Source organism: Lampetra planeri, chromosome 43 (genome assembly GCF_965212315.1).
Source record: "Lampetra planeri chromosome 43, kcLamPlan1.2.h2, whole genome shotgun sequence".
Lineage (NCBI taxonomy): Eukaryota > Metazoa > Chordata > Hyperoartia > Petromyzontiformes > Petromyzontidae > Lampetra > Lampetra planeri.
Genome location: NC_136149.1, coordinates 2912750 through 2935815, shown reverse-complemented (window position 1 = coordinate 2935815; position 23066 = coordinate 2912750). Strand labels below are relative to the sequence as shown.

The following is a 23066-nucleotide window of genomic DNA, read 5'->3' as shown; positions in this document are numbered from 1 at the left end:
TTGGTGTTTGCGCGTCTTTCTCTATCCCCGTGGTCGCGTGGATTTTTCTCCGGGATCCTCCGGTTTTTACCTTCACATTTAGAATCAACGCGCGTTTAGAGTATTTGGCTGATATGTAAGTGTCCGCATGATGAGCCATTTCATTGAGCTATCATTTGTGGCCAGGTCGCTTCCAAAAAAGAGCTGTATGGCTCAGTGGGCTTTAGCTGGTAAAATAAAATATAGTTTATTTTAATAGCAGGGATGATGTCTAGGGCACTGCACGTGCCTTCAAGTGGCACTCATTGCCATCGGCCGCCCAGAGCCGCTGGTGGCAATTCCACATTCCTACGGCGAGAGCCATTCTTTCCTCGGCACAGACGCTGATAGACTTCCCCCGAAATTGGTGGTGCTCATTTTGTATGGAGGGATGATGATGAACTGTGTGAACCTTTTGACCAGGATTTGAACTTTCGGGAAATCATCACCACCCCCCTTCCCACCCTCTACTCCTGATTTATTTATTAAGGCCCACATTGTGCATTCTGTTTCGACAATGTTACAATGTGCGGCGATTTTCAGGGTTCAGATACGACTCGTAAATCGCGCGCAGCATGCTTCTCGTGTGCCCGCGGAATGTCTTTGCTCATCAAACACCAACACCACACGTGCTTTCAAGATTGCGAGATGCTTCGGCGCATCCGTGGTTTTAATACTGAACTGCTCAATTCGGAGTGTTCTATGAGGTCTGTAGTAGTGGTAACAAAAAAAACACACAACCATTGCAAACTCGCATACATAGAAACCCCCGTCTTAGCCTGAACCAACTGTTGGGGCAAGTGCTGTTAGCAAGCACCTATGAAGGCCGGCACGGCACCACGAGGGGGTTGATGTTGCCAGTCCCACGCCCGGCCGCCTTTGTCTCCCCAGTGGCGATGTTTAACCACCACGCCAGGTACTTGTTTGAAGCTGCGTCGACCTCGCGGAGGCCCGGGATCGGTTCAGATATTCGCCACGGTTATCGATCGTGAGCGGGAATCGAACTCGGTTCGCCGGGTTGGGTCGCGCGGCGCGCTAACCAGTGCGCCACCGCTCCTCACATAAATACACGCGCGCAGGGCACGGGTAACACTTTCAAAGTGTCCTCGGTGTGAAGGACAACGCTGCTGTGGCATCGCCGAGGGCAATGCCGTGTTACCGAGAAACCCACCGAGACGAATCGGTTACCCACAGAGCGTCTAGATTCACCGCGCAATTAACAAACAAACAGCAACACGACCCGTCAACAACACTGTGGCTTTAAAGAAAATATATAAGAGGTGACGTTTCGGGCAATAGCCCTTCTTCATGTGCTATGAAGGTATACTGCCTGAAATGGTGCCGATTATATAATTTTTTTTTCTTTTACGGCAGTGTTGTTGACGGGTGTGTGTTGAGTTGGTTGTTGTTGTTGTTATTTGTGCTTATGCATACTTGTCAGTGGGGCAACAGCAGCATCACCTAAATAGTTTCATAATTCACCCCCCTTCCCCCCTCCCCTCCCCCCGTAGCGTTTTTATGACATTAACTTGATGCATTTAAATTACACAATAAAACAATGACAATGATTGCGTCCTTCATCATAACGATACAATAATCATATTGCGGTTACGCGAAATCGAGCATCGCGACGTTTAAAAACGTATATCTGCGAGGAAAAATGTCACCTTTGCAAATACAAAATCGACTTGGGCAACGTTGCAGCTATACGTTTGTACGACTTCTAAAAACAAAACGGGGCACGTGTCATGCTAAAGCTGTTGGAAACGTACTCTTTGGTTCTTTCGGTAAAGTCACGTCGGTAGAAATAAAATAAAGTAAATTAAATCACGACGTTTCGATCGCAACACAAACAATCTTCATCGGGTGGAACACCCACGGCGAGACAATGCTGATGAAGATTGCTTGTGTTGCGATCGAAACGTCGTCGATTTGTTTTACTTAATTTCTACCTACGTGACTTTACCGAAAGAACCACAGAGTATGGATTCCTGTTGGAGCACCTTGACCTCGCTCGCGTATACTACATATCGCTTGTTGAAGTCGGTGGAAAGCTCTCCCTGGGAGATGCTCTCCGGCCGGACGCACGTATACATTACAAACACGCAAACAGGCGCGTTAGCTTCTTCTAACCGAAGACATTCACGAGTTCCTTCAACCTGCGCGCCGTCGTCGCTAACACTATTGTAAACTGTTTTGTTAAAGCTCCAACACCGCCGCCTTCACCTCGCTTGGGCTCGCTGTGCGGACTTCGCGATGGCGCTTTGCCGGAGAAAGGAGGAACTTGCGACGTGGATATGGGTGGAAGCCAAAACACAATAGAGCTAAATTTCGATTTAAAGCTTTCGTGACTGCAGGGAATCATCTTCTTGGTTCTTTCGGTAAAGTCACGTAGAAGGGAAATAATAAAATAATAAAAATGAAACATAATAAAATAATTCTCACGACGTTTCGGCCACAACGCAAGCAATTCATTCAGACGCTGTCTTTCCGACAGCCCTGTTCTTCACCTGAAGACGGCTGCTTGCGTTGTGGCCGAAACGTCGTGAGAATTATTTTATTATGTTTTATTTTTATTATTTTATTATTTCCCTTTTACGTGACTTTACCGAAAGAACCAAGAAGACACAATAGAGCTGTTCTTCCTGGGTCAGATCTCCTGAATATGAATGAGTGCCGTCGAGCCCGCCTATCAGTGAGGTTTGTCACGTAAAATCAAAACGTGCTCCATCGCCTTCTTCCTCTGTCACGACATCTCATTCCTTTTCCAAACCCGATTTCTAACGGCCGTACTTACCCCACCCATCCTTCACTTATTTAGCCATTTTTTTCCACCGTGGTTGGCAAGCGTTGTCAAGCGCCTTGACGAAATTCGCCTTATGAATCCAAAATGAAATAGAATCCCAATTTGTTACTGCTTCAGCACACCGGTGTGTTGAAGAGTAAACCCACAACATTCACAATTGCGGGTTTACTCCCCAACACACAGCCGGCGTGCTCTACTGGTAACGAATTGGCACGTTTTGCTTATGCGACAAACCTTACTCCATCGCAGGATTTCGCGACCAATATCACCCATAATATCCGTGTTCTTTCGGGTTATAGCGCGTAAATTGACCGTGTCGGATGGTGGCGGGTTTAACGACACATTTATATTTACGCGATCTAACCCATAACACCTCTACGATGGACAATATTGATCGCAAAAGCCTCCTCGTACTACTACTACTGCCTGTTAAACAAATCAAAGCCTTCGTTACGCTGACTGCCTCGGACGGCCAGAGTATGCTCGGGGTCCAGGGGACGTCGCGGCTACAAAACCAACAAGCGATGGGAGGCCGATGGATGGATGGATGAGTCTCGTGACGGGATCTGCAGTGGAACCCCTCTGAACGACGCTACTTGGTTCCACGAAGACGGTCCTTAAGTGACAGAGACGTTGCCGGCTTGATTCGTTCCGACAGCATCGAACGCTACCCCCTTTTTCACCCAAAAAAACGTACTTCATAATATTTAAACAATGGCTATTAATACATAAAGATACTAACAACATTATAAACACATACTATTAAAATAAACATGACTAACCAATGCATGAATTAATATGCACTGTACCTACAACTGCCTGTCGTTAACAGAGGAATGGCCGATAAGTCAACACATTGGGCTCGATCTTGATTTGAAGCTTTCGTGACTGCAGGAATCCATACTCTTTGGTTCTTTCGGTAAAGTCACGTGGGTAGAAAATAAAACATAATATTTTTTTCCCGCCCGAGGACGACCATCTTGTGTTGCGATCGTAACGTCGTCATTTATTTTATTTTATACCCACGTGACTTTACCGAAAGAGCCAAAGAGTATACATTGGGCTCTATGGAGGCCTGTCGTGAAGTGATTCGTCGTTGGTAGTGGTGGTCGTCAAGAGGGGTTCGACTGTAGAGCGAAGCAGCTAAGAGGGATGGAACGTGCGTTCCCGCCACGGAGATGGAGCGACGAGATGCGGCGAATTTTTTTTTGCGGGAGCGAGATGGGCAGTAGTGTCACGGGTCGACGGCGAGCCAGCAGTGGATAGACACTGGTTGATGGTAGTGATGACGATGGCCGTCAGTTGGCTTAGGTGAGTGATTGACCACACGACAGCCGCGTCTGCACGCAGGGAGTTAATGCAAAACAACGTCAGACTGTGAAGTTAACAGCTTCCTCTGTGATACAAAAACAACAAATCATGAGTAGACATTTGTGGCCAGAATTAAGGAGTAAATAATTATAATAAATATATTTCAGCAATTACCGATCGCTAACCCTAACCATGAATTGCCCATCTTTTTCTTTTAATACTGTATACGTATTGGGGAGGCATGGTGGAGCGAGTGCGTGGTAGCTAACGACACTGAAGCCGCCCACCAGAGTTTGATTCCCAGCCCATGGCAAGCTAACGTCCTTTGGGAATTCCTGCTCCTGGGTGTGACGAAGGTGAAGTATGGTCAAACAACCTCCACCACAGCTTGGGGGGGAGGGTAGGAGGATCTAATCCAATAGTGGGTTGCCAACGGGCGTCACATTATTACAAAGCATTCTTAAATTACATGCACATGTGGAAATATTTTATAAAAAGCTTACATTAATTAATTAGTGTAATTGGAGTTATTTCCCCATGCCCTCGTAAGTCTTGAGCTTTGGCCTACAGAGGCGTTCGAGTCGAGTGTGCACAACGTACGTACAAATATTAAATACACGCGCGTGGTTCATGGCTTTGAAGCCACAACTTGGTCAGTCAACAGCGGGTGTCCAACGAATGAGACTGGCCTCTGCCATGGGAATGTGGAATTTCCCACCAGGGCTACCAACAGAGATGGGTGCCCACGCTACGGTGGTGAGAAATCTCATTGCAGAATAGTTCTCGTTTCACTGGACCCTGGAGGAACGGCCGACGACGACGACGATTGTGCCATTTAAAGTCTCCGCCACTTCTTGTATTGGCAGCTGTTCGGCGCTGTCGTGTCGCCATCACTGGATGGGCGGCCCTGCCGATGGTGCCTTCACCAACCGGGCTGAAAATCCGCGGCCCGACGTCTTAGGGACAGCGGCACGCTCCCCACCGTGCGAGTGTGGAATCCCCCACGGCCGGCCCGGCTGGATCGCGCGGCGAGATGGCAGCCTCGCCGACCGACGCTACAAGAAAGGCATCAAGTTGGGCTTGACCAGCAGCAGCACTCCGAAGCCCAGCACCGTGACGACGATCGTCGACACGATCACCAGCGTGGCCACGGGGCTCCGGCCGGCTTCCTCCACCTCCACCACGCTCCACGGGGGGCATCCCTGGGCGGTGGCGTTGCGTAGGGGGACGACGGCCGCCGCCGCCGCGCCGTCGATCCGCGAGTCCGTCGGCGGGGGCCTCGCGACGCACGTGGCCTCGCCGCGGTCCGCAACGTCGACGCGCGACGCGTCCAGCGCCCCGAGCCAGCCGTCGACGGCGCAGCAGTCGAACGGGTTGCCGCTCACGTGCAGCGCGAGCAGGGTGGCCGACAGCGCGGCCAGCCCGTCCGCCGGCAGGAGCACCAGCACGTTGTCCCGCACGTCGAGCCTCTGGCAGGCCGTGGCGAAGACGCCGGGCGGCACGGCGCTCAGGTTGTTGGCGGGCGCGTCGAGCCGCCGCAGCTTGCGCAGCGACGGGAAGTCGACGGCGCGCCACCAGCGCCACAGCGCGGAGCCGCCCAGGTCCAGCACTTCCAGCGTGTGCTCCAGGCCCCGCAGGAGCGTCCCCGGCGGGCCGGCGCCTGACGGCGCGTCCGGGGCTCCCATGTCCGGGTTCGATGACAGGTTGAGGTGCGTCAGCACCGTGCCTTGGAACGCGCCGGCTCCGATCGCTCGGAGCTGGCACTCGCTGAGATCCAAGTGCCGCAAAGAGGCGGCGCCCGTGAATCGGACGCAATCCTCGCTTCTCCTGCCGTGGCCGAATCTACCGCCGCCGCCGCTGCTACCGCCACTGCCACCACCGCCGCCGGTGTGCCGCTTCCTGCGACCGCTCCGGCTCCCGCCGCTCCGGCTCCCGCCGCTCCGGCTCCTGCCGCCCCCGCCGGAGCGATTGCCGGCCGGCCCGGCCCCGCACACGGCTGTCACGGCGTTCTGGCTCAGGTCGAGCTCCTCGACCGCCCGCAGCTCCTGGAAGAAGGAGGGCGGCAGGCGGGCAAGCTCGTTGTCCCGCAGGCTGAGCCGCCGCAGCGAGGGCCCCACGCTCGCCCACAGGGGCCACGGGGAGGCCCTCCTCGCCGCGTTGGCGTCGGACCGCCGTCCGCCCAGCGACTCCAGAGAGTTGTGGCTCAGGTCGAGCGTCTCCAGGCGGCGCAGCGTGCAGTTGAAGACCTCGTCGAGGTCCCGCAGGCAGTTGTTGCTCAGGCCGAGAGCGGTCAGGGCGGGCGCGGAGGCCAGCAGGCGGTGGGGCAGGCGCGCCACGGCGTTGTGGCTGAGGTCGAGCGTCCGCAGGCTGGCGAGGCTGACGAACGTCGAGCCGGACAGGTCGTCGTCGGACACGTCGAGGAAACGCCCGGCCAGAATGTCGCGGGGCGGGTCGCCGCCGTCGCCGTCGACCTCCAAGCGGAACTCGAGAGCCTCGGCGGGCGAGTGGAACGCGATGCGGTTGTGCGAGGCGTCAAGGTGCAGCAGCACATTGTCCCTGGGCAGGCGCGGGAAGGTGAGCAGCCTGTTGTGGCTCAGGTCGAGCGACTCGAGGCGGTAGGGGCCCAGCGAGTCGTCGCTGTCGAAGTGCTCAATGGCGTTGCTGCTCAGGTTGAGGCGGCGCAGGCCGGGCAGGCCGAAGGCCGAGATGCACACCAGCGAGTTGTAGGCGAGCGAGAGGCTCTCGAGGCGCGAGAGGCCCGAGCCGAACGCCCCGGGCGCGACGCTGTGGATGGCGTTGAACTCCAGGTCGAGGTGCGCCAGCGAGGGCAGCGACGCAAAGGCGCGCGGCGCCAGCGACCGCAGCGAGTTCCCCGCGAGCGACAGCGACGCCAGCGACGAGCTGTTGAGCTCGGCCAGGAGGCCCTCGAGGGCCGCGTCCCGCAGGCCGTTGCGAGACAGGTCGAGGTGCAGCAGGCCGGGCGGCCGCGACAGCGCCCGTGCCAGCGACCGCGCGGCAACGCCGCCGTCCGCGCGCGCGCCTAGCCGGTTCTCCGACAGGTCCAGCCGCTCCAGGTCCCGGAGGCCCGAGAAGGAGTCGTCGGCCACGGTGTCGAGGCCGTTCCTCCGCGCCGTGAGCACGACCAGAGAGGCGTAACGGCCCAGCGGGCCGGCGGAGAGCGACGCGATGGCGTTGTCGGACACGTCCAGCTGGAGCGTGTCGCCCGGCAGCGAGGAGGGCACGGCGGAGAGGCCCTGGTGCCGGCAGAAGGCGTGCCGCGCCGTCTGCGGACGCAGAACGAGAGCGGGCGAGCAAACGGATCGGTCGTCAGTCGTCGGTCAAGGGAGCCGTCCCCCTTCTCGTCGTCCTCATTGTCCCGCGGCCGCCACTGTGAGGCGTCGCAAACCAAAATGGCCACTGGCTATAGGACCGCACAAGGAGCTGAATTCCTTGTGGCTTCGTCTTCCCTGTGGACGCCCCTATCAGACGCGTTGGTGAGGCAATGCCTAACCAGCGGAGGAAAATCCGAATTCAATCCATGTTGGACAAAGTCCTCAATTATTTTTAGGGCGTCAGGTACTGGGACTTTGGTAAACAGAGATACTACATCAAAACTGACAAGGATATCATCAGGAGATAGTACCATGTCCTTGACCATAGAGACTAATTGGGTTGAGTTGAGTACTGCTGAAGAGGTCTTGCCTGTGAAGGGAAGCAGAGTATCTTATAGAAACCGGGCTAGTTTGTAGGTAGGAGAGTTGATCGTCGACACGATGGGTCGTATTTTACCTGGAATGGCACCTTCTACAAATAGAATGAGGGTACCCCTATGGGCTCCCCCTTGTCACCAGTGTTAGCCAACATGTTCATGGAAAAGTTTGAATCAGACGCCATTCAGACATCCACCCTGCGTCCTTCCCTGTGGAAGAGGTATGTGGATGACACTTTCGTCATTTGGCCACATGGCCTCCCAGCATTGAACCACTTCTTGGACTACATCAATTCCAGACACCCATCCATCAGATTCACCATGGAAGTGGAGAAAGATGGTAAACTACCATTCTTAGATATTCTGTTTGAGAGGAGACCATACGGATCCTTGGGACATTCTGTATACAGGAAAGCCACCCACACAGACTCCTACTTGAAACCTGATTCCCACCACCACCCATCTCAAAATAATTATCTCATCAAAACGCTATACCACAGAGCTCATGGCATTTTTGACCAACACCACCTGGCCAGTGAATTAAGACATGTACATCGGGCCCTCAGGATGAACAGATACTCTGACCACACCATCCGCCAAGCTGTTTCTCCCACTATACAGAAACAGCCACATGAAACTCCGATCAAAACTATCAGGTTGCCATACATAACAGGCGTGACCAAAATATTTCCAAAATTCTAAACAAACATAAGATCCAAGTCCGATTCAGTACAGTACATAAAATCCGTGATCTAATTCCATCTGTGAAAGATGTCATTCCTGACTTACAATACCCTGGAGTCTACAAACTGAGTTGCAGTTGTGGTGATTGCTACATTGGAGAAACGAAACGTCATATTTCTGATTGTGTCCACGAGCACAAGTCAAATCTGAAACACGGCAAAACTGATTCTTCCGCCGTTGCCGATCATTGCTACAATGCTGTGGGCTCTCATGAAATTGTCTTTTCCGAGACCAAGGTGCTCTGCAAACCTCCTGGCTACCATCAAAGGTTTGTACACGAAGCCATCCAAATATACAAACACAGACATAATTTCAACCGTGATGATGGGTATAAACTTAGTAATCATTGGAAAGATGTTATTAACCAAGCAAAAAAGATTTAACTACACATATTTGCACCATCTTATTTGACAGGCACTATTCTTCAGTTACTGTATAGTTTCTTCTTTTTTCACACACTTTTTTTTCCTACTTTAAGTTTTTCCACACATATTTGGCAAATCAAGAATTAATCCCAGCAACGTAGAAAAGTGTTGTTTCATCTACATAACAAAGGCTCAGTCCCATTCACAGCAGCCGTACCTTTACATCAGCCGCACCATAACAACTCTTAGAACCTCCGAGTTCAACCAGTCTACACAACAAAGACTCATTCCTGGCAGCGGTTTCAGCCGCACCACCTCTACATAACAAAAGGCTCAGTCCCATTTACACCTTTACATCAGCCGCACCTTAACAACTCTTCGAACCTCCGAGTTCAACCAGTCGACACAACAAAGACTCATTCCTAGCAACGGTTTCAGCCGCACCACCTCTACATAACAAAAGGCTCAGTCCCATTTACACGCACCTTTACAGCAGCCGCACCTTAACAACTCTTCGAACCTCCGAGTTCAACCAGTCTACACAACAAAGGCTCATTCCTAGCAGCGTGCTTCAGCCGCACCGAACCTCACAAAAATAATATTCAGGGCCTACCTTGGCTCCTCCCACCCTCAACCAGTATATATACAAGGACTGTTTTCTTGGAATTTCTCTCACTTGATACAGCTATCGTGCTGTGACGGTTCCACCTGAAGACGGAAGCTTGTGTTGCCTCCGAAACGTCGTGATTTTTATTTTATTTTTATTTAACTTTTATTAATATTAATTTTTTACCTACGTGACTTTACCGAGAAAACCTAAGAATATGAATCCTTGCAGTCACGAAAGCTTCAAATCTAGAATCAAAGGAATCACACGATAAGCGCAGATATCCAGCCAACCGCTTCACCTGTGTTCGTGCTATTATATTGTTAGAAACGAACGACAAGAGGTGGGTCTTTCAACAAGCGTTAATAAATGTTTAAATGTAAAAAACCTCCGGTCTTCATCCTCATCGGAAGCTCTCTGGATCGGCTTTGCACCGGGCGTTTGAACGCGTGTGTGGTGCAAGGATTCGAATTTAGGCGCAGGGATGAGTTTCATCGAAAGTGAGATTCTAATCGTGTGACCTCTCCGAGACCCACACTCCGTGACCTCGGCCAGCACGTGGATGGATGCCATCCTCAATGTAATCATCATCAACATCATAATCGTCATCACCCTCATCATCAAAATCAACGTCATCAACATAATCATTAACATCAAAATCCATATCAACATTAACATCATCATCGGCATCATCATCATCACCTACAGCGTCATCATCAATATATACGTGATCATGAAGATTAGCACGGCTGGCCACGTACGGTGCGAAAGAAGTTCAGCATACGTGCGTACATCATCATCAACATCATCGTCGTCGTTATCAACTTACAATCAGGCAGCCGGAGGAGTCCAGTGCAGGCACAGTCACGAAGATGTCTTCTCGGGGCCTAAACGTGGCCCCATGGCCTTGTAGTGTCACCAGGAGATACAACAAGATGGTGACCAACCACATGGTTCCTCCTCCTCCTTCTCTCCTCCTCATCGTCTTCCTCCCTACACTTCTCCTCCTCCAGCAAAGAGCGTCTCTTTTCTGTCCGTTCTTCTCGAGCGCCTCGATCTTAGGAGCGGTGCTGCAATTCCCACTTCAGATTGCCTTTCCATGAACCTGCAAGTCAACGGGGTCGGTCGGTCAGTCGGCATCCTTTGTTCAAACAAGACATTAATCAGTTGCCTGCACCATTAGGTGATGAACGTTTTATATATGTAACATCGCAACCTTCGATTAACACGGTTGGCTACGTACTGTGCGAATGAAGTAACATGCACAGTGGCTAGGAGATGTTAACTGCCTCGCCTGGTACGCAGGAGGTCGTGGGCTCGATCCCGACCCCGACGCCTGCTGCTGCTGTATATTTGGAGTTGGTGTGTCTCTCTCTCTCTCTCCCCATGTGGCCGCGTGGATTTTTCTCAGGGTCCTCCGGTTTTCCCCTCCACATTTAGAATCAACATCACGCGGTCAGAGTATTTGGCTGCTAGAAGTTGCCACACGATCAGCCACTTCATTTGGCTATCATTTGTAATAGCCGGGGCGCTTCTGAAAAAGCGCTACACTGCTCAGTGAGCTTTGCCTGGCAAAATACAACTAGCAGCAGCAGTAGCAGCAGCTATATGCGTGTGAAGATCGATATTGATTTACAACCCACGGTCAAATCCACTGCTGGATGAAGGCCACCCCATGCAATGCCGGTCACGGATGCGGGTGGTGCGTGGGCGGGTTGTTGAGGGGGTCGTGGACCCCGGGGACCGGTTTAGTGGAGATCTCCGGGCCCACGACCCCCTCAACAACCCCCCACCGACGTTAACCGTGGCCGGGAATCGAACTGGGGCGAAAGCAGGCGGCTTGAGAGAGCGCGCGGTGCGCTGAACCGCTGCACTGCCGCCTGTTCACGTGGCCGGGCAGGCCACGTGCGCGGCCAAAATCCCCGTCACGCGCCTCTGCTTGTGGCGCAGGGAGGGTACTTTACCTGCCTTAACAAATACAACTAACGAGTGAAGCTACGATGACTCACGATATCGAGATTAATCTAAAAACAACAACAACAACACTATGAGACCTCCTTTAACAGTGGCAAAATATAGTAGTAGGTTTATACCCTTTAAACTGGTACAAAACTGACACCTTTATACAAGGCATCATGTTTGCAATAACCGCAACACGAGCAGTCAAAATGCAAACAAAAAGAAACAACTCTGATAATGGTAATGATATGCAATCAACTTCAAGGACAGTGCATATCATTACCATTATCAGAGTTGTTTCTTTTTGTTTGCATTTTGACTGCTTGTGTTGCGGTTATTGCAAACATGATGCCTTGTATAAAGGTGTCAGTTTTGTACCAGTTTAAAGGGTAAAAACCTACTACAACAACAACACTCGACGCGTTCGCCAAAAACAACACTGCCGTCTAAAAAAGGAAGATGATAACGAAGAGATATAACGGGCGACGTTTCGGGCAATAACCCTCCTCCATCGTGCACGCAAATCAAAGTTAAGTTGTCACCATGGCCCAATGCTGCTCATGGCACCACCACCACCACCACCGCACCTCATTCAACCCCTGCGCCAGAAACCCACCGCTGTTGGTACAAAGACAAAGATCCCCCGTGTAGCCTTAACAGACTGTTGGGGCAAGTGTTGCCAGCGAGCACCTATGCAGGCCGGTACGGCACACGAGGGTGAGCGGCCAACACCACGCCCGGCCGCCTTTGTCTCCCTAGTGGCGATGTTTACACACCGCACCAGGTACTCATTTGAGGCCGAGTCGACCTAGGAGATGTCCAGAACCGGTTCAGATAATCGTCACTGACGTTGGCCGTGAGCGGGAATCGAACTCGGCTCGCCGGCGTTCGTAGCCCTGTGCGCTAACCACTACACCACCGCTCCCCAAAGCAGCACGGAACACACGCACAACACATCCCCTGTTGCACTTTTAAGTGAATATTTACTCTATACCGCTGATCATCGCTCAGATACACGCCATAGATAGTCGCGGGAGCGTAGAAGTACAGTACAACAATGCACGGCGCTGCAATGCCCCATGCTGCCCACCCCGCAGCAACCGATACCAATCATCATATGACAACCGTTCTATAACAAGCATCCTATAGCAAGCATCATATAACACCCGTTCTGTAGCAACTGTAATTTAACAGCCACCCTTAAAGAACAGCCTGCCACAAGCTCACTCCGTCTCGAAGCGTGCGTCAATTTACCTGTGGTCAGCATCGTGAGAAAAAAATGGCATGCCAAAGTAATAGGCAGCTGAAATAAAATGAATGTTTGAGCGGCCTCCCATTCGCTGCTGGTGCGTCGCTCCGCCTCGCTCGCCTTGAACCGCCGTGCCGAGGCTGCCTGGCTTTATAGAGGCGAGGGGGGGTGGTCAAGGTGAGTCAGCAGCGTCAAGTGACCCAACGCCGCCAACCCAACAACCTCAGTTCGATTATCATCAAGTGCAAGGGTTCTAATAAATAATCATCCGTGCGCCACGTGGCATATGAACTGCTCCTTGGAAGCCAAATCCACCGTCGACCGAGCAGCGTGCTGAAGGATGTTCAGACAAGCACCGTAGCCGACACGGAAGGCAGAGGACCTTCGTCCAGCGGTGGATTGACAAGGGGATGAATACTCCGCTGTTGTTATTATTGAACGGCGTGCAATATCGATGGCTCCTACTGATAACTTGTGCTTATTATTATTATTACTCGTGCAACTGCAGTTACTGCTGCTGCTGCTGGTAATGATGATGATGGTAATGATGATGATGACTATGGTGATGGTAATGATGATGCTAATGATGATGATGATGATGGTAATGATGATGATGGTAATGATGATGCTAATGATGATGATGGTAATGATGATGATGCTAATGATGATGCTAATGATGATGATGGTAATGATGATGATGCTAATGATGATGATGCTAATGATGATGATGCTAATGATGATGATGCTAATGATGATGATGCTAATGATGATGATGCTAATGATGATGATGCTAATGATGATGATGGTAATGATGATGATGCTAATGATGATGCTAATGATGATGATGGTAATGATGATGATGCTAATGATGATGATGCTAATGATGATGATGGTAATGATGATGATGCTAATGATGATGATGCTAATGATGATGATGCTAATGATGATGATGCTAATGATGATGATGCTAATGATGATGATGGTAATGATGATGATGCTAATGATGATGATGGTAATGATGATGCTAATGATGATGATGGTAATGATGATGATGGTGCCGTGGCTGCTGCTGCTGCTCATTATTTTAACAATCCAGCCTTTCCATACATTTCCAAGGGAGCTTCCCAGGGGCTCGGTTCGCATTTCCCCTTTTGCTTTCCGTCGTAAACAAAGTGACGCTGGACTCAACGCACGCGCTAAATCCTATCGACACGCCGCTGATGTGATCCTCACGCAACAACCCAGGTGGAGGCGCCTGTGCCAGGCTGGGTGCACCCACGTGGCCACGCGAAGCGTCGAAGGCTCGCCCGACACGGGAGTCTTAATGGGACAAATTTCGCGTGGCGCCATGGGGTTTGATTCACCGAGACGATTGGCAGATGCACCAACAACAACAACATCAACCGCCGTTCGCCACTGAGTTGCCGTGACGCTTGTGCCAAGCTAGGTGCACGTTGAAGCCACGTGAAGTGTCGAACGCCCGCTGGCAGCAGGAGTTCACGGGGCAGACCCAGCAGGTGCCACGGGTCGACTGATTGAGATGAGTGGCCGATGCACCACCCGTGCCATCCAGCCTCTTGCTACGCCAATTCAAGTGGATGGGCCAGGGGCAGAGGTCGCAAACGGGTTTTGATTCCTTACCCGTACCCGTACCCGGCCGTAACCAGGGTCGCAAACGGGTACCCGTACCCGTACCCGGCCGGGTTTGGGTACCCGTATGCTACCCGTACCCTACCCGAAATGAGTGACAAACGGTTACTCACTGATGACTCACGGCCTACCCGTACCCGTACCCGGCCGCACCAGGGTCGCAAACGGGTACCCGTACCCGGCCGGGTTTAACGACACATTTATATATTTACGCGATCTAACCCACCCCCTCCAAAAAAAAAACCACCTATATTATGGATGACATTGGTCGCGAAAGCCCGACTACGTGTTAGACTCTAACGGCAGTCACGAAAGCTTTAGAACGTGGCCAATTCGTTACTGGCACAGCACCACCGGTTGTGTGTTGGAGAGCAAATCCACCACATTTACAATCTGAGTGTTCGACGTTTCGCTACGAGTTGCCATTTCACTTTGTCGGAGGCAATCGCGTCCATCGCGATTTCAGGGATCCTGGCCCCACACGGCACCGCAGAGCCACGTGCCGAGCATGCACAGAGGGTGCCCCCGGCTCTACGAACACTCGGGCCGTTCGTCCACGTTGCTTTCAAGCGGTGTTCTCTCATTACAAGGCCCCACCCCCCCCCCCCGGTAGGTCACTGGCGGCCCGTGATGGCCCTTAAGTACGGCCCGGCCCCCCCTGACAATACACAAAGAGTGAAAACACCACCCCATCATCATCATCATCGTGCTACTGTTACAAACCCCCAACAATGGTTTCAAAATGTTGTGGCGGCACCCTCACACACTGCTGATGTCTTATCGGCGAAAGTGGGGGGCTCCCCCCCTCTCCTCCTCCTCTGAAAATGAGTGAAGAACGCCGTGGTTTAGGGCCATGCTGACTTCCCGCTGACGAGACCCCGAATTTAGAGAAACCATTGAAACAACGCTGCTGGAAAAAGTCACTCCAGCAAGGCGTTGTGGGGTTGATGGGATGCGTACACAAAAAATAAAAGTTTTATTTGAAGTATATCTGCAGCGGTAATGGCATCGCGGTGATCAAAAAAAGTGATGAGAAAATTGTAATATATTCTATTTACCCTTTCTGGCAATAAAACAGGTGGGTGTTAAGATGTCCAAACACCAAACAGATACATTTTTTGAGGAATCAAGTGACTGCATTAACCACACACACACAGAGAGCACTTGCGGTGAACGTGCAAGCAAGCAAACACGTGGCCCTGATCGTGTATGGTGGCATCGTCTTTGAAACTGATCGGCCTCCACCGGTGTCAGAGCAGAGAACGATAAAAGACGAGCAGTACAAGGGCAATGCCACTATCAGAGCATTCCTAGCTCGTGGTTGAGTAGCTACATCATGGGACCCTTCTTGCCATCTTTACATCTCCCGTTGTATTCGCCAGAGAGGGTTAAAGCTATCCTCACGTTCCATACGTCGACACTGGCAAGAAAGGGTCCCGTGACTTGGAGCGCGATGTTCAACTCTGCGTTGATCCACTGCTGGATTAACCCCTCGCCAGAGGCCGGCAGCGCAGTGTGCGAACCGCAGCGCCACCGCTCGGAGCGCGTGTGGGCTGAGAGAAGACCGCGTGGGCTGAGAGAGTGAAGGGCACAGAGGTGGATGGGTAGCGAACATTCGTGACAGAGCAACACGTTAGCCACACACGTGTCGTGCGCGTGTGTCTGCGGGGGAGCGGCGTGGCGCAGTTATCCGCACACGCGCACTGCGAACCCCGGCCACGTGAGTTCGAGTGAGGGCTTAGCCAGACAACCCGCACCACTGACCACTTCACCCACAAAAGCCGTGGTTGCCGCATGGCCAAAGAACTCCCTGGCTGTGTCAATCCAGCAGCTGGATTGACACAGCCAGCAGCTGGATTGACACAGGACCGAAACATTATAATAATGATAAGCGCGCGTGTGTGTGAGAGAGAGAGAGAGAGCTGTAAGTACAGGATCCACCCGAGTTCGATTCACCGCTCACGGCCACCAACACCAGTGAAGATTATCTGAGCCGGTGCTGGGCCTCCCCTAGGTCGACTCAGCCTCAAAACGAACCGTTACCTGACGGCTGTGGTCGAGGCGATACGAGCAGGAGGAGGAGGAGCAGGAGGATGATGATGAAGGGGGGTGATGAAGGGGATTCTTTGTCTCTCTGTCTCGCGTGCGTGCGCTCGCTCGCCACTTACTTGCCCAACTTTCAGACTTCACGGCCGACGTTGACAGCGAAGCTCCCAGGAAGGTCTCCTGCCTGCTGCTACTCGCGTGCCCCCCCCCCCAACGAAGAGTAAAACACCCTCCCGCTGCCCGGGGAGGGGGGGGGCTAGGGTAGAGTTGTGGGGGGGGGGTTGCGTAACTCCTCCTGCCGACTATAGCCCTCCTCGCGAGTCGGGGGGGGGTTGGTGGTGGTGGTGTGGATGTCGTTCTCTCCCCCCCCACCTCTCTCCTCCAGACGAGGGATGATCGCGACGGCGTTGGCATCACAAGCGGAGTCGGAGCGACTATCGGCGCCTTTTGCTGTCCCCTGCCGAGATGATGGCGAGCTCTGAAGTTCGCAAGGCGCGGGGAGGGAGGGAGGGAGTCGGCATCCCCGAGTTTGTGGGGGAGGACTGCCCACGTGTCTCGCTCTCGCTCGCTCTTTCCTCTTCCTCGCTCGCTCTGTCTCGCTCTCATCCGCTCTGTCTGTCTCTCGCTGTGTCTCTGTGTTTGTCTCTCTCTCTCCGTCTCGCTCTCATCCGCTCCGTCTGTCTCTCTCATCCGCTCTGTGTCTCTGTGTTTGTCTGTCTCTGTGTCAGTTTGTTCGCCGTCCGTCTCTCTGTCTCTCTCTGTGTGTCTCTCTCTCTGTGTCTCTCTCTGTGTCTCTCTGTGTCTGTCTCTGTCTCTCTCTCATCCGCTCTGTCTGTCTCTCATTGTCTCTCTCTCTCTGTCTCTCTCTCATCCGCTCTGTCTGTCTCTCTCTGTCTCTCGCTGTGTCTCTCTCTGTCTCTCCCATCCGCTCCGTCTGTCTCTCGCTGTGTCTCTCTCTGTCTCTCTCTGTCTGTCTCTGTGTCAGTTTGTTCTCTGTCCGTCCCTCTGTCTCTCTGTCTGTCTCTGTCTACGTGCCATTGTCTATTCAGTGTTTCTCCTTGTTTGTCCCTGTGTCTCAGCGTCTCTGTGTCCCTATCTCTGTGTGTCTCTAGGTCTGTGTCTGTCTCCGTGTCTCTCTCCCTGTATCTGTCTGTCTTCATGTCCCTCTCTGTCTCCGTGTCTCTGTGTCTGTCTCCGTGTCTCTGTGGCTGTCTCCATCTCTGTGTGTGTCTCTGTGTGTCTGTCTCTGTGTGTGTCTCTGTATGTCTGTCTTCATGTCCCTCTCTGTCTCCGTGTCTCTGTGTCTGTCTCCGTGTCTCTGTGGCTGTCTCCATCTCTCTGTGTGTCTCTGTGGGCCTGTCTCTGTGTGTCTGTATCCGTGTCTCCGTGTCTCTCTCCGTGTCTCTGCGTGTGTCTCCGTGTCTCTCTCTCTCTGTGTCTGTATCCGTGTCTCCGTGTCTCTGTGTGTCTCTCTCTGTGTCTGTCTCCGTGTCTCTGTGTCTGTCTCCGTGTCGCTCTGTGTCTCTGTGTTTGCCTCCGTGTCTCCGTGTCTCTGTGTGTGTCTCCGTGTCTCTGTGTGTTTCTCTATGTGTGTCTCTGTGTCTATGTGTATGTCTCTGTGTCTCTCTCTCTCGGTGTCTCTCTCTGCGTGTCTCACAGGGCCCGCGTGCTTGGCGCGTGGACTCGCCGTCTCCACCGACTTACCGAATTCGGGTAATGCACAACGAACAAACGAAACACAAAAAACCCCCAACCTCAACATTACCAAGAATCAGTAACGCAACGCGTGGAGCGTCACGGAGCCCCCCCCCCCCCCCGGGACCCTTCAAGAGACACCGCGGCTCCCCGAGCCCCACCTGGACACACCTGGAGCACCCCCCCCCCGTGGGGGTGCTGAAGGGAGGGAGGTCGTGGCACCTCCACGACCCCTCCGATTGGTGCGGTTCGCTCAGTGCCGGATTATCGTAGTAACACAAGTAGCTACTACACATGTAGTAGTAGCTACACGTGTAGCTACTACTACATGTGTAGTAGCGTGTCTCCGTGTCTCTCTCCGTGTCTCCGTGTCTCTGTGTCTCTGTGTGTGTCTCTGTGTGTCTACTACACATGTAGTAGCTACTACACATGTAGTAGTAGCTACTACATGTGTTGTAGCTACTACTACATGTGTAGCTACTACACATGTAGTAGAAGCTACATGTGCAGTAGCTACGGGCCCCGCACTTTCAAGGGCCCCCGCGCTAAATGCTTTCAAGCTATCAATTCCGGTTCAGTGATTCTGCACTTGCTCTATTACTATAGTACTAGACCGCCTTAAACTTTTACGAACGACTGGGCGTTTAAGGTTAGCGATGTGTCGTATTATCTGGCTGTATACCAGATGAAAACATACAATTACCTTACTATGCAAGTTAAAAGTTTTGTCTTTTAATATTTACGTGTTTTTTTTATTTTATTTAGGGCCCCTTTATAACATCATGCTACAGGCCCCTCACTAGCTTCGTCCGGCACTGGGTTTGCTGCGTACGGTGCGAAGGAAGTTCAACGTAACAAATACATGGTGGTGGTGATGGTGGCGATGTGGCCGTCTGGAACGCTCTTCCTTCTGATATTAGGAAGGCAATGGAGCGATGCACTTTTCGATTATCTCGATTGACAACATCGTTTCTTTGGGACTGCTTTGTGTGTGTTAAGTGTGTTGTCCTTCCAGCGCATCTCCGATCAGCGTGGTTGCCTATGTACGATGTGAAAGAAGTTTGGATTACGTACAATTCAAACCCTTATAAACATAATAAAGGTTTTTGGGTCAGATCGTGTTATTTATAAATGTGTCGTATCCCTCCACCACCCGACACGGCCAATCAGTAAACAAAATTGTCACGTTGACAAAAGACAAATAGTTCACTACTTTAGCCCACCGGTGTGTTGAAGAGTGAATCCACAACATTTACCAAAAAAAAATTGAGTACGACGTTTTGCTGGTAATTGCATCCAGCATCATTGGGCAATTCACCTTTGGAAGCTAACCCCCCTTTTCCTGAAGACGACCGCTTGTGTTGCGATCGAAACGTCGTAGTTTTGTTTTTTGTTATTTTCTTTGAACCTATCTACGTGACTTTACCGAAAGACCCAAAGAAGAAGAACATTATTATTAGAACGATGTGACCTTTTCCATCTCAGTTCCCGTGATATTTCCTGTAGTTGACGCCCGCTAGAGACGTTCCAACCGCTTTGTCGTCAGTCAAATCTTACACATTCCTGCGGAGGGAGCTGGTAGGAACGTTGGGTTGCTCGGTCAATGGCCAGGGTCAACGGCGGCGTGGTGTATTCCGCAAATATGACCGACTGTGAGGGCGGGCACAAGCCGGCGTGAGTAGGTTAAACGTTGAGTTTTATAAGGGCACCACGGGGTGACCAGCCCCTCCCCACCCAGCCCCTCCCCTCCCACCCCCCACCCAGCCCCACCCTCCCCACCCAGCCCCTCCCCACCCTCCCCTCTCCACCCAGCCCCACCCCTCCCATTTTTGGATGCACGACGGACGGACGGACACAATAATCCCCTGTGGGCTGGTGTAACCAGGATGTTCCTATCAGTAAAAGGGCTCTCAATTCCTTTAACGCACTTATATTCGTGCCTACGTTTCTCTTTTATAGGGCAAACCGTGTCGCAAAGTTGCTGCGGATAAGGGGCCGTCCATAAATGACATCACGCGATTTTGGACGACATTTGTGACGATGTGTGACGAGGGAGGGGGGAGTTGAGAAATGTGACGTCACATAAAAATGCGTAACTTTAAATAAATATAGACAACACGTTCTACTTAATTAAATAGACTTTTTAATAAATGTTTTCTCCTACAACATCAGAGTGCAGCGCCACATTAAATACGCACTACAATGACAATAGTTTAAAGCGATTTGAAGCATGTTTCATGTTGGAGGGGGGGGGGGGGGCAGAGTTTTGTGACGTCATATTTGAGAGGGGGGGGGGGTCTGACTTTTTGTGACGCCGTGTGACGAGGGGGGGGGGGTCAAAAATCGTCCAAAAATCGCGTGACGTCATTTATGGACGGCCCCATACCAGGCGAGGTAGTCAACATCTCCTAGCCCCTTTGTGCGGGTCTTCCCTGTCGCGTTTCTCGTATCACGCGGCGCTTGATACATTGTCACGGAATGCCACTGATGACGCAGTGTCGTCCCCCTCTGCACTTGAAGTAGCCCTCGGCAAGGTAAAAGTTAAACGGTTAAAAAAACAAGACTACCTTTACCCTAATTCTAGATTTGAAGCTTTCGTGACTGCAAGGATTCATATTCTTAGGTTTTTTCGGTAAAGTCACGTAGGTAAAAATGTTAAATTAATACAAGTAAAATAAAAATAAAATAAAAAATCACGACGTTTCGGAGGCAACACAAGCTTCCGTCTTCAGGTGTGACGGTTCCACCTGAATACCTAAGAATACCTTTACCCTACCTTTTACCCTTATCCCATACAGATTACCCGATTACAGGGAAATTACTGGGGTACAACACATGAAAAAGGTTTATAACGATACATGCTAGCTAGAGCGCTTTATTTTATTTACCTTACCCCTTGGCATGTCGAAACCTTTACCCTTTACCTTTACCCTTTTACCCGGTAAAAAAGGTAATTTACCTTACCTTGCCGAGGTCTAACCGACCCGCATACAACGCTGACAACGCCGTACCCCCAGCATCACAGCAGCAGCACTGGATCTCTGCCGCTCAACTCTGCCATCTGCTGTCTCTGTTGAGCATAACAACAGTTGCAGCTTTATCGACGCAGCTCAACTCTGCCATCTGCTGTCTCTGATCATAAACAGCAGCCGCAGCATCATTGATTTACACCATTGGAACCTCATTTGCCAGTAAAAAATATGATAATTGTTTTTTTACCCTTCTATCTGGCAACAAAACTGACACCTTTTTTTACAAGGAGTCATGTTTGCATAGACCACAATACCTGTCAAGGACAGTGCATATATTATCAGAGTTATGTTATGAGTTATGTTGTTTGTCCTTGACAGTGCACATTATCAGTTATGTTTTTTTTTGCATTATGGCTGCAGGTATTGTGGTCTATGCAAACATGACTCCTTGTAAAAAAGGTGTCAGTTTTGTTGCCAGATAGAAGGGTAAAAAAAATTTTAATCATCATTTATCTAGTTCAACTTTGCCATCTGCTGTCTCCAGCATCACAACAGCATCTCTGTAACCCACCTTCGCCCTGTGCTGTCTCTCGGGGTCAGGAGGACAGCAACAGCAGCAGCCGCTGTTTCTGTGAGTCTATGGGTCTCTGTGTGAGTCTATGGGTCTCTGTGTGAGTCTATGGGTCTCTGTGTGAGTCTATGTGTCTATGTGTGAGTCTATGGGTCTCTGTGTGAGTCTATGGGTCTCTGTGTGAGTCTATGGGTCTCTGTGTGAGTCTATGGGTCTCTGTGTGAGTCTATGTGTCTATGTGTGAGTCTATGTGTCTCTGTGTGAGTCTATGTGTCTCTGTGTGAGTCTATGGGTCTCTGTGTAAGGCTATGGGTCTCTGTGTGAGTCTATGGGTCTCTGTGTGAGTCTATGTGTCTATGTGTGAGTCTATGTGTCTCTGTGTGAGTCTATGGGTCTCTGTGTGAGTCTATGGGTCTCTGTGTGAGTCTATGGGTCTCTGTGTGAGTCTATATGTCTCTGTGTGAGTTTGTGTCTCTGTGTGAGTCTATGGGTCTTTGTGTGAGTCTATGTGTCTCTGTGTGAGTCTATGGGTCTCTGTGTGGGTCTGTGTGAGTCTATGGGTCTCTGTGTGAGTAGTCTATGGGTCTCGGTATGAGTCTATGGGTCTCTGTGTGGGTCTGTGTGAGTCTATGGGTCTCTGTGTGAGTCTATGTGTCTCTGTGTGAGTCTATGTATGTACGTACGTTGAACTTATTTCGCACCGTACGTAGCCAACCGCGCTAATTGTAAGTTTTGCGGGGGAATGACAACAAACCGAACAGAACAGGAAGCACTTCTAAACAAATGAGTTTTCAATCGAGACCATTTAAAAGTGCATCACGGCTCCCAGTGACTTCCTCATGTAACGGAAAGCAGGAACGTTCCAGACAGCCGCAGAAGCGCAGTCTGGAAGCTCCGCGCGATGATGCGGTGACAGCCGTCTCTGTTCGATGGCCCAGCAGCCAAAAACCTGCTTCGTTGCTCCTAATGACGAGATCTGGCATCAAAGCCATCGCGGTTCATTCGCCGCGACCGCTCCGCTTGTCGAACTCTTCGTTGGCGCACACCGAGGCGTCTCCACTGTTGCCCGGAGCACACGCGGTGTTCTCGTGGTCGTTATCGGTTTTGTTTGTTTGTTACTTGCGTCGTGGATGGTCAGGGTTCATCCTCGCACGCGAGCACCGACACAGCCACGGGGTTAAGGGTCAGGAGTCACGGGAGCATTGCCGCGCGCGACACGCAGTCCGACGAGCGAGTGGAGGACGCTCCGATGGGATTGGTGCGGAGAAGGATTGCGGATGAGGATTGTGGAGGAGGGTTGCAGAGGAGGATTGCAGAGAAGGATTGCGGTGGATTGCGGAGGATTGCGGAGGATTGCAGCGAAG

The 23066-nt window shown here is 51.5% G+C and overlaps 1 protein-coding gene across 3 annotated transcripts; it reads right to left on the bottom strand.

Annotated features, from left to right (window-relative positions):
* Positions 1 to 1594: 1594 nt before the first annotated feature.
* Positions 1595 to 16928, bottom strand: LRRC32 (leucine rich repeat containing 32). Of its 3 annotated transcripts, none has more exons than XM_078614046.1 (3): positions 16587 to 16928; positions 10390 to 10665; positions 1595 to 7419 (listed from the first exon to the last, which is right to left on the bottom strand). In XM_078614046.1, exons 2-3 carry the CDS (start codon positions 10540 to 10542, stop codon positions 5191 to 5193), a joined length of 2382 nt encoding a protein of 793 aa, XP_078470172.1. In that variant the 5' UTR covers positions 10543 to 10665; positions 16587 to 16928; the 3' UTR covers positions 1595 to 5190. The 3 variants fall into 3 exon arrangements, with proteins under 3 accessions (XP_078470172.1, XP_078470174.1, XP_078470173.1); XM_078614048.1 differs by lacking the exon at positions 16587 to 16928 and adding an exon at positions 16462 to 16573; XM_078614047.1 differs by lacking the exon at positions 16587 to 16928 and adding an exon at positions 12774 to 12910.
* Positions 16929 to 23066: the final 6138 nt, after the last annotated feature.